The sequence below is a fragment of the Rosa rugosa genome, chromosome 2 (assembly GCF_958449725.1).
Source record: "Rosa rugosa chromosome 2, drRosRugo1.1, whole genome shotgun sequence".
NCBI lineage: Eukaryota > Viridiplantae > Streptophyta > Magnoliopsida > Rosales > Rosaceae > Rosa > Rosa rugosa.
The window spans coordinates 63,643,842-63,655,931 of record NC_084821.1 but is presented as its reverse complement, the minus strand read 5'-3'; the positions used below and the strand labels follow the sequence as shown (position 1 = coordinate 63,655,931).

At 39.0% G+C, this 12,090-nt stretch overlaps 1 protein-coding gene across 1 annotated transcript; it reads left to right on the top strand.

Annotated features, from left to right (window-relative positions):
* The first annotated feature begins 4,000 nt into the window (after positions 1 to 4,000).
* Positions 4,001 to 11,585, top strand: LOC133729252 (cullin-4). Its single transcript, XM_062156749.1, has 17 exons — positions 4,001 to 4,405; positions 5,650 to 5,765; positions 5,861 to 6,207; positions 6,551 to 6,731; positions 6,923 to 7,045; positions 7,136 to 7,423; positions 7,798 to 7,923; positions 8,083 to 8,184; positions 8,272 to 8,325; positions 9,116 to 9,222; positions 9,653 to 9,713; positions 9,809 to 9,940; positions 10,058 to 10,195; positions 10,319 to 10,399; positions 10,625 to 10,705; positions 10,819 to 10,899; positions 11,164 to 11,585. The coding sequence occupies exons 1-17, from the start codon at positions 4,156 to 4,158 to the stop codon at positions 11,275 to 11,277; spliced, it is 2,382 nt and encodes a 793-aa protein (XP_062012733.1). The 5' UTR covers positions 4,001 to 4,155; the 3' UTR covers positions 11,278 to 11,585.
* Positions 11,586 to 12,090: the final 505 nt, after the last annotated feature.

Below are 12,090 nucleotides of genomic sequence, written 5' to 3'. Positions count from 1 at the left end.
TTATTTAGTGGAAGATAAGCTTCCCATGTTTGGCAATAACAAAGACTATATTAAATGAGACTCTAGAGTCCCAAAAATCCCCCAACACTGTCTACCATAGAGACCCCAAAAATCATGAAATTGTGAAAGCCTCATTCTCACTCTCCACTTTGCTTCAGTTCATCGATCATTCTGACCTCCTTAAACCTGACTGACCTTGACGAAGAACACAGCAATTGAATCAATCTCATTCTGCTCGCCTTCTCCACAACTTTCACCCATTCTGAAATTAAGCACAGACAGACCTCATTCCTAGCCGGCCCCAACATTCATAATTGAATCAAAAGTAGCCTAAAGAAACCCGAAACCACCACCACAGACGGTTGTACCGACGGTGGCTAAAACACCCAGAAACCAATTCTTCCAAAACATAATCAAATTCAAAAACCATGTAAACTAGCATGTAGAACACGAAGAGTAGATCAACTTTCATACGTCATGCACCTCAAAACATCGCCGGAGTCGCGAGAATTGTAGAGAAACCGCCGGAGACTTTCGGCATTCAATTCTTTCTCCACAGTCACCGATCAGACCAACTAAGGCTCGAGGCACGTCGGTGACTATAAGATAGATCAAACCCGACCAATGCGCTAGCCAGAGGTGGCCTGACGGCAGAGTTCTGATTAGGTCACGGTTTGGAGCTTCGCTAGTTTTGCAGGTTGGTGGTGTTAGTTTTAATCATAGTCCTGCTGGCATCAAACAAGGATAAAGGCATTATATAGCATAAGCTAGGCTTGAGGAGTGCAGGACTGTTAGAGAAATTAAGACGGGGTAACACAATCCTGTGAAACAAACATGCATGCCCTTAAAAATATAGCAAAACTACTTTTCTTAGAAGAAGAAAAAAACAATACTAATCAAAGGGTGGAAAAACCCTAGAGAGAGAGAATAGCGAAAGTGAGGTTTCTCCCACCCTGTCCGGTGGCGAGCCTTTTCGCTGTCGTCAGACGGGATTTTATCGATCTCGCCTGGGCCTGGAGTGAGCCGCGCCTTCAGACAACGTTTCTTGTTTGGATCGGGGAGTTGCGGTGGCATGTTAGGAGGTGAGGAAGGGGGAGATCAAAGCGGCTGTCGGGTTTTGGCTTAATCCTCGTTGGCTTGGTCGACGGAGTGGCTTGGTTGAGTGAGTGTGGGGGCCGCTGGGTAGCATCGTAGGCATGGCGGCGTGGAGTGGTTCGAATGGGCAACAGGGGGATCTTATTTCGGTGGTGACAGATCTGGGGAGCCGATAAAGTGATCCGAGTTGGGTTTATGGACCCAATCTGGGGAGGGATATGGTATCAGCAGGTTAGGGCGCGATCTAGATCTGATTTGTTGTGGTCGTGGTGGCGTAAACCGGCGTGATCGTCATGCCGGGCAGATCTGGTAGGGCGGGGCAGTCGGTGGTCAATCGGTGGTGGTGGGATTGGGCCAGACGTGGCTGGCTGTTGGAGTTTCTCTTGTTTCATTGATTGAGGTTTGGGCTTGGGCCCTCTTTTTGGGCTCAGCTGTGGCTGGTTCTTTAATTTTTATTGGTAGTTTGGTTTTTGTTAGTTGGTTAATTAATTTAGTTTTGTCTCGCCTTTGGCGTGTAATAAGTCTCTGCAGGTATCTTGCAGGGTTAGTCGGGCTATATGCATGTGTGTGCACTCTAAGTGCTTTGTCTGGCCTAGTGAAGTGACGCTCCATGATTAAGTGGTCGCAACCTCCTAGTGGCAGAATGAAACTCAGTGTTGTCAGATTACTTCTCCGGTGGCAACATAGTAGGAAAGCTGTGATTTTAGTAATTATGCTTCGTTGTAATTGAATTATCTTTCCGGTATGTCACCACTATGGCAAAGCAAATATAGTAGTCAATTGTGCACTATTTGCTAATTGGTGCTTGTTTGAATACATGTATTCTGTAGAGACTCTTGATATCATTTTAGGATGTACTCTAGATGCTTATTGTAATCAGGGATTTAGGCTCAATGTCCCCCCTTGTATTCAAGAGTTTCATTCATCAAGGCTTGAGGGCAGCCGCACCAGTCCTTTATTCAAAAAAAAGAAACATGCATGCCCTTAAGGGATTGTGAATGACAAATGAATCTGACGGCTGAAAACAAATGCACAGCTTTAAGTTGTTATAATTTTAGCTTTTAAATTTGCAATATATGGTTGAGATGCATTTGTCCCTCACAGTCCCTTAAAATTATCTATTGGGTGAGAAAACAGTCATGCTCACTTAAAAAATAATTTTAAAAAAAAATTGTAAAGGACACGTGAATCTGATGGCTGAAATTTAACGTACAACTTTGGATTTTTATGCTTTCAGCCTTTGAATAAAACATATGTGGCTAAGGTTCACTTGTTTGTCACAGTCACTTGAAAACTAACCCTTAGATTAACACTTTTACATAAAAAAAAATTACATATATTGCTTAAATGGTTGTTGGGATCAATTTAGAACATGAATGATTTCACACAGAGCTACTCACCTAAGAGAAGTTGTTGAGGGATTATGAGGACGAATGTACCTGACGGTTGAAGATAAATGTACAGTTTTAAGTTGTTATAATTTCAACATTTTAATACATGTGATTGAGATGCACTTGTCCCTCACAACCTCTTAAAATTGTCCCTTAAGCGAGCAAGACTATTATTTCACATTCTAAATTAGGTTTATCTTCTAATTCATATAGAGCGGTGTTTGGACTTTAGACAATCGGATCATGATTTGACCCTTTTGTGCAAAAATGTCTTCCTATATGACACAATTATTCGTGAATTGTCGATTTTTTCATATTTTTGAAAAAATTCACACATATGCGCTAAGGAAGGGCTCATAACCCCAGCATTCACATGATCGAACTTATATTAAAAAAAAAAAAAACCGAAATTCGTATGACTTTCAATGCCCAATGTGATCCCTAAGTATTATGCTTACTAGTTACTAATCATCAAAATGCTTTTTAACATTTATTTGAACGTAACTTTTCTATAAAAGTAGATTTTTGCTCGATTTCAGAATTTGACCTAATTTGTATTAAAGGACATTGCGTTATCACAAGTACTTATGCTAGAATCCCATTTTCTTTACCCAGTGCACAAACCGAACAACCACTTGTCCTACCCACCACGGTCCCAATTGCTCAAGGTTTGCTGCTAGCCTTTAATCAGAGCAAACCTCAACAGCTAGTGGAAATCTGACCCAAGGCGCAAACGCAATTTTTAACCTATACACCATTAATAACAAAGCAAAGCGGATGAATCTTCACAAAATACGGAGTTCGACTTGAAGAAATTTCACCATTGACTTGTAAACAAAACATATCAATTACTACTGTGAGATCTCACATTGGTCGGGGGAGAGGAGGTGATGTCCTTATATGTACAGACTCACCTCCCCATAGTAAGACGTGTTTTGAGTGGGAGTCCAACAACAAACCTTAAGGGCAGGGCCCAAAGTGGATAATATTTTGCGCAGTGGATTGAGTTGTGATAGAATGGTATAAGAGCCACTCTTTGGTCGAAAGTGTGCCGACAAGGGCGTCAGGCCCCCTAAAGGAAATGGATTGTGAGATCTCACATCATCCGGGAGAGAGGATCTGATGTGTCTTATATATGCAGACTCACCCCTCCATAATAAGACACGTTTTGGGTGGGAGCTCAAAAACAACATCATACCTAAAATGGACTATATCTTACTGTACAAACTGAGCTGTAACACCTAAGGTTCGAAACCTAGTAGCCCAACATCTATGTCACAAGTGACCACAAGATTTTGGGTTTCATTTCATTCATAAATCATCTTCTCTCTTCTTATTATTTTTTTGGGTCGGTCCGTAATACCTTATTTATTTTTCTTAGAAAACAATTTTCTTTTGTCTTTGAAAGTTGAAACAATTATTCAAAAAAAAAAGAAAGTTGAAACAAATTTCCAAAAAGAAAAAGAAAAAAAAAAATTCACCTCTCTCTTTTCTCCTCATATCGGTCGGGGCTATCAGCAGCTAAATAAGCTTCTCAAATCTTCGGGTTTTTTTTTTTTCTTCCCCTTTGGCTTTGCTCTTCCTTCCTTCCCTTCTCTGCTCCTATTTCTCTCTCTCTCTCTCTATCTCTTTCTTTCTCACTCTTTACAATGCTCTGTTGCTGAGTTTGATGTCTCACCCCAACAAACGCTCCTCATCAACCACCACCACATCCTCTTCTTCTTCTTCTCTCACATCCCCTCCTCCGATGAAAAAGGCCAAGTCTCACTCTCAGCCCGACACCAAAAACGGCCTCCACCACCACACCCACTCCGACAACGACGACGACGGCCGCCGCGCCCAGCCCGACAATTTGTCCCGCAAAAAGGCCCAGCCCCCTCAGCCCGGCAAGAAGCAGTTCGTCATCAAACCCTTCAAAGGTTCGCCCTCCTTGATCCCAAAGCTCGACTCTTTTCGGGTTTATACGACTGTTGTGTAATTGGGTTGCGGTCAATTTTGGGTTTACTGGGTTCGGATATGAACTTTGATTTTGGTTCCGGGTTTGGGGTATTGGGTGATTTGGGGGAGTTAGGTTTTGCAAGGTCGGTGCTTTGCAATTTGTGTATTGTTTGGGTGGGAATGCTTGGTTTGTTACCCTGTTCTTTAATTTACTGTTTGACGTGAGTGATTCAGCTGCTAATGAGTTTCACCCTTGTGCTTGAATTTTGTATTAACCCTAGGGAAAATTTGCATGCTTTGGTTTAACATTAGTGTGTAGGGGTTGCTTACTTAGTATGGTCAGTTATTAATGTAGTGAGGCTTTGATTTTCGGGGAGTTGCTTGTGCAGATGTTCTCTGCTCGCGAGGTAGTTGGTACTTTAGAATGATTAGGTTAGAATTAGGGACTGTGCTTAGTCCAGGAGTTCACATAGCAGTGGACTACGCTTCAGGGAGTTTTTGTTTTAAGATGGTATAGGTTGCAAGTTCTGTCTATGATAACTGAACATTGAGGGTTCTAGGTAACGCATCCCTAATAAGTTGGACGCAATGTCTGTTCTGCCATTCGAGGCTCAACTTTCAGATCCCAAGTGCGTGTATTGGGTGAAAGAAAGGTTTTGTGTGTCGCCATGTTTCCCTTGCTTATGAGTTGAGCAATGGCATATCTGCGCTTCTCATCTTAATGAGTCCTATTTTGTTGAGGATTAAGTCTAAATTTAATTTTCTTTTCTAAATTCATGTTGTGGATAGGTATCCTCGTGAAATTAAAAACCTACCTTTTGTTATCATTCTTTTGGTGAACCTTGTAAATGAACTCTATGGTGATTAAGATTTGTCTTGTCCATTTTTTGACCCCTATTACCGTCCTGTATTACTATCATGAAGTATGATTTGATATTGGAAGGTTTAAGTTGTACACGCTATCTCATGTTCATACCATTACTCTCTTACTATGGGCTTGTGTAGATGCTTATCTTCTGCAGATTTCTGTCATTTGCAATTACTGAATATTATACATGAGAAGTCCTATATTATTCATCCATTGTGTTGCATAAGCCTAATAAACTTTGGGCAACCAAGATTGTTGATGGGGGAAACTGTTAATAGAGGCAAAGCTTGAAATCTGAGAATTGTTTACATATTGAAAGGTTAATGACATATTTCATGTTCATTTTCAATTTGAAAGCCAAACCGGCAGTACCCAAAAATCTTGAAGAGGAAACATGGGAAATACTGAAGTCTGCCATTTGTGCTATATTCTTAAAGAAACCCGTTTCATGTGTCTTGGAGGACCTTTACCAGGTAGAATTCTTTTTCTCTTTGTTTATAATACAATAGTTCGTTACAGTGTCAGTATCTCGTAGGCGTTAGGAACTAACAACATTAATATCTTTCAGGCCGTTTACAATCTTTGCGTGCACAAGATGGGAGGGAGTCTGTATCAGCGAATTGAAAAAGAGTGTGAAAGACACATAGCTGCGGCACTGCAGTCATTGGTTGGCCAAAGCCCAGATTTGGTGGTTTTCTTATCACTTGTCGAGAGATGTTGGCAGGATCTTTGTGCTCAGATATTGATGATTCGTGATATAGCCCTGTATCTTGATAGAACTTATGTGAAACAAACACCAAATGTCCGTTCGTTGTGGGACATGGGTTTGCAACTGTTCCGGAAACATCTTTCCCTCTCACCAGAAGTTGAGCACAAAATTGTCACCGGCCTTTTAAGAATGATCGAGAAAGAAAGGTAATTATATTCCACCAATTTTTGGTAACCGCATGTCATAGAAAGGGTACATAAATTTCCTTATGCTTTTTGTGGTGGGTTGATTTGGAAGGAGTAGGTATTAAAATACATATTCAAGACTGTAATTTTGAAGTCCTTCCTAGATTTTTCGTATTTCTGAAATGGCTGGACCATGACTATTTGATGCTGAAAATATTTGGACATCCAACTACAATTTTTTACTGGGTTTGTTTGTAGGATAATCTAGAACAACTGAGATTTGTCCTTTAATCTATTGACATAAAACAAGTCTCAATATATTGTTGGTCTAGTAATGTGAAATATGGTGGTTTTGGTTTTCCAGATTAGGTGAAGCGGTGGCTAGGACTCTCCTTAACCATCTATCGAAGATGTTTATAGCTTTAGGAATCTATTCAGAGAGCTTCGAGAAGCCATTTCTTGAGTGTAGTTCTGAATTCTATGGTACAGAAGGAGTGAAATACATGCAGCAATCAGATGTTCCCGAGTACTTGAAACACGTGGAGGTGCATACTCTCTCTCTCTCTCTATATATATATATACACACATACTTAAGTCTATATATTATATATATACTTAGTCTATTTTATTTTACATCCAATTTTTCATAATGAGTTGTTCCGTTAACTTTGCACCTCTAGCATGTCTCTTTGACCCTAAAATTAATGTTTGAGTGATTTTGAATGACATGTTGCAGAAACGGTTGCATGAAGAACATGAAAGATGTTTACTCTACCTGGATGCAAGCACAAGAAAGCCATTGGTTGCAACTGCAGAAAAGCAGCTTCTAGAGCGCCATATATCTGCCATACTCGACAAGGTTTCATCTCTTTGTCAATTTTGTGATTCTAGCTTAGTTATTTCTCCCACCGGGTTTTGATATATTTAAGTGTCTCTTTTATATATCAAGGGGTTCACAATGCTGATGGATGGGAATCGCATTGAGGACCTTCAAAGGATGTATACTCTTTTCTTAAGAGTAAATGCCCTTGAATCACTCAGGCAAGCCCTTAGCTCGTACATTCGGAAGACAGGGCAGGGCATGATCATGGATGAAGAAAAAGATAAAGACATGGTTTCTTCCCTTTTGGAGTTTAAGGCTTCTCTTGACACTATATGGGAAGAAAGTTTTTTCAAGAATGAAGCATTTTGCATCACTATAAAGGACGCATTCGAGTATCTTATAAATCTCCGCCAGGTAACTTTTTATTCAATTTACTTCTCTCTTTGTTTTGTGTGTTTCTCTTACGTAATAATAAGACAAAGTTGTCATGATAAACACTAAAAACTAGGAAATGAGTTATCATATATGAGGTAAGGTGCATAACAACAATTTAGCAAAGTACATAACATGGATTAGAAAATATGAATTAGTTAAAATTTGAAAGTCATTTCTATCATAAATAACCATGTAGAATTATTTCTATGTATCAGTGAATGAAACTAGTTTGATTCCCTGTACATCTTCCCTCTCCCTCCTTTTTATTGTGTTTGCCATTTAACTTTCAATAGTTTATCATCTTAGCTTATTTTTGTTGAAATTAAGACAAAGAGTTTTTCTTCCTATGATAGAATCGACCTGCTGAGCTGATTGCAAAGTTTCTGGACGAGAAGCTTCGAGCTGGGAACAAGGGTACTTCCGAAGAGGAACTTGAGGGCACACTTGATAAAGTCTTGGTTTTATTTAGGTTTATACAGGTAAGATCAATGTGTTAATGATCCAAATGAATAAGTTAACTCTTGGATTAACTAGAAGTTCTTTTGTATGTTTTTTCTGTTATTGGTGTTTGCAACTTTTTGTTACTTATGTTAGTTTGCAAAGTGACACTCACAAGACATTCTTTTTGGCCAATCTAGGGTAAGGATGTGTTTGAAGCATTTTACAAGAAGGATCTTGCAAAAAGACTACTTTTGGGGAAGAGTGCTTCTATTGATGCAGAGAAGTCTATGATTTCCAAGGTTAATGATGGATTTATCTTTCTATGACTTGTATACTTAGTGACTTTCCATATCTTCATTGTAGTAACAATTTTTTTGTCAATACAGCTGAAGACCGAGTGTGGCAGTCAATTTACAAACAAACTCGAAGGAATGTTTAAGGTGTGCATATTGCTACATCATCTGATATGCCCAAGAGTAGTTATTAGTCAATATTGCTTCCCAGTATCTCATGCGATAGGATGGTAGAATTTTGTCCAACTGACTGGCCTCAATCTTATTTTTATTGGACTGACAAGACACATCAGATTGACTTTTCTGGTGTTTTATTTTATGGGAATAAAAATTTTAAAAAAAAATGAGGTTCAGACCATTTGGGTTGTTTAACTGTTACACTTGCACTAGTTTGTGTATTAACTTAAGCTATGGCAGGTTAGATACTAGAATGGGCTGTAGTTACAGTAGTATTTATCCGGACCTTTTTTAACTTGGGATCGAGTGTTGTATGGGAGGATTTTGGTATATTTCAAAGAACTATAGGAGGTTTTTTTGTTATATTAATTTAAGCCTCTCTTCACCTAATCCTTCCAACTTTAGAATGGTTAGCCTGAGTGGATGCCGCAACCCTTCACTTTTTCACTCCATCCACTTCTCCCTTATCAAATTAAAGCCTAAACATTCCTTTTACCTCCACTCCTTTCTTTCCTACCTATAATCCTCATTATGTTTCTAAAGTAAAAACTAGTAAACAGTTATTGCTGCTCTTTCACAATGCTGTCTAAAATTCACTTGTGGATGTCTATTTATTCTTTGTAATGGTTAGTTTGTGGTTCTATCATAAATGACTTTAGGTTGGCAGGGATGTGATTCTATATATCCAAGCATTTGTGCCAAGTTTTCTTTGGATCTTAATGTCTTATTTCCTTGCATGCTTTGTATGTACATTATCCAGGATATTGAATTGTCGAAAGAGATAAACGAGTCCTTCAGACAGTCGTCCCAGGCCAGAACAAAACTGCCATCAGGGATTGAGCTTAGTGTTCATGTCCTTACTTCAGGGTACTTTACAATTTTTGTTATTTATTTATTTATTAAATAAAATGTTATATAAAGATTTTTTTTAGTTTTTTTTTTCCTGGTGTTGTGTCCTTTAAGCGCTAAATGTGAAGACTATAGCCTCTTATCCTGTAAATAAAATTTACTATTTGGACCCTGCAAAAGTTAGTCTGTTCCAATAAATTTTCACATTTAACTTTCAGTGATAACTTTCGAACCCGTCATGAGGTTTTGTCATTTCCAAAGTTCTTGCACATTGGGATCTGTTAGACTTGTTATGATATTTGCACCTAAAATCTATTGATGATTTGGATGCCACCAGTTGGTGGAGAACTGAAGGAACCTAATATGGGAAACTTGACCTAAATCTTGCCCTTATTCTCTTTATTCTCTCCACCCAAGGAGTAACTATTGTTTTGATGGTTGGATACAGGTACTGGCCAACATATGCTCCCATGGATGTTAGACTTCCTCATGAATTGAATGTATATCAGGTTCAGTATACGCTACACAACAGATGCTTTAGTTGCTGGCACCGCCAGTGTGCTTTGTACAATTGTCTTACTCTATGTTTCTCCTTTCGCAATAGGATATTTTCAAAGAGTTTTACTTGAGCAAGTACAGCGGTAGGCGTTTAATGTGGCAAAATTCATTAGGTCACTGTGTGTTAAAAGCAGAGTTTCCTAAAGGCAGAAAGGAGCTTGCAGTTTCTCTGTTTCAGGTTCTTCACTTCTTGGCTAATTATACTTTAGTTTACCAGCTTCATTCTTTATTCCTTTGTAGGATTCTTTAAATTGTACTTGTCCAATTGGATAAATTATATTTGTTGGCTTTTCAGACTGTTGTTTTGATGCTGTTTAATGATGCCGAGAAGCTAAGCTTTCAAGACATTAAGGATTCCACTAGCATTGAGGACAAGGAACTGAGAAGAACTCTGCAGTCCCTTGCATGTGGAAAAGTTCGTGTCCTGCAAAAGGTGGGTGACCTGGTGGTCTTTCATTGCGGGATTCATATATGAAATCTTTATCAGTAATGGAACTAGCAATGTCGAGTCTTCTCCTTACTTTCTGTGCCTTTTCCCTTTCAAATGTGTTAACAGTTTCCCAAAGGGAGAGACGTGGAGGATGACGATTCATTTACATTCAATGATACATTTACAGCTCCTCTATACCGTATTAAGGTACATGGTTTTGTACCTTCTGTAGTAAAAGATTACCGGTGTAATCAGAAGCTTGCATAAGCACTGTGCAGCTTAACTGAGGCTGAGAAGTTTTAAAATGAACGTGTAAATCTAAGGCATTTTTCTGTCAATTTTCAACTCACTTTGTACAAAGCCATGAGAGTAATCTATTTTGAGTTGTAGGCCTCATGATGAAGGGCTTAACCATGATTTCTTTGTGTGCAGGTAAATGCAATCCAAATGAAGGAAACAGTGGAAGAGAACACAAGCACCACTGAAAGAGTATTCCAAGACCGCCAATATCAGGTTATCCTTGGTTTCTGTTTCAGATGTTTCCTTTACACGCGCTAGTCTCATTCCACATTCCACAGTTAGATTGGATTCTCTCTAGTTGACAATCTTTGCTTTTCCTGATTCAGATTGATGCTGCTATTGTTCGGATAATGAAAACTAGGAAGCTGCTGAGTCACACAATTCTGATAACTGAACTGTTCCAACAGGTAAAATAGGCATTTGATATTGTTCAACTTTATAAAGCATTTTTGGACTTGGCAACCATGGGTGGCAATTATGCCGGGTGATTTATGTCATATTTTTGCCTTTTGCTGATGAGGAGAGAATTAATAATGAACACCTTAAAGGCTTTTTGGCTTTGCTAAATAAGAGAAATGCTGAGACGGAGAACTCCATGAGTTTTTACTTGAAATAATTCGGTGAGGGAAGTTTGAGGCAAATTGTGTGTTGTGTTTGTTTTGGTTGAGCAGCTTAGGTTCCCAATAAAGCCGGCAGATTTGAAGAAAAGGATCGAGAGCCTGATTGACAGGGAGTACCTAGAACGGGACAAGAACAACCCACAAGTTTACAACTACCTTGCATAATTATCCTTTTTGAAGTTTCTCCTTGTAAATGACACAGGAAGACTTCAACTTCTATCTCAAGGAGGAAAGAGAGAAGAGGCGGGATTTCTGGTCCAACTTCAACTTGGTCCGTTACCTGAAATTTATGTACAGTGACTTAGTTTTTGCAATTTTGTTGCAGTCAGTACTGATTGTAAAAAATATTTATTTTCCCTTCCTTATTTATATTCCTGTGAAAGAATTGTGTACTTGAATGAATGAAAGATTTCTTTTTTCTTTTCTCCTAAATAGGAATATATATAAAACAGAGGTAAAAAAGTTCTCGCTCAGTCTCTTTTCCACCGTATCTTGTAACATGTATTTTGGTATCCGGTGATTGTCTTCTGCACATTCTCGAGCTGACTTCTCTCTTTTTGGTTACGGCGGGAGGGATCGAGTCATAACCGAACTTCCCATCCTCTTCAATCCGAAGAGTTTTTGTGCCACGCAAAATCGACTAAAATAGTTCTACACTTTGTCGTACCGAAATTCTTACACTACTGAAATTCATGCATGCATTTTTTCAGTAACAAGTGGTGCGCACAACTGTCTTTGATTTTAAATACAAAGAGTGAAAAATTGAGCGAGATCTTTGTTATTAACCTCGTTGTGTCACTTTGCTTTCTAGTTTGTTCTGAAAATTGTGGCAAAGTGTGCTACTATTCCGAGCCGAGACCTGATTTTGGATAAAGCTCTCGTCAAGAAGTGTTTTTCACAAGCCGATGATCGGACGCTGGACCTCTTTTGAGTATTCAACTCACATGGCCTAACTTGGTTTCCGCTCGACCAGAAGCA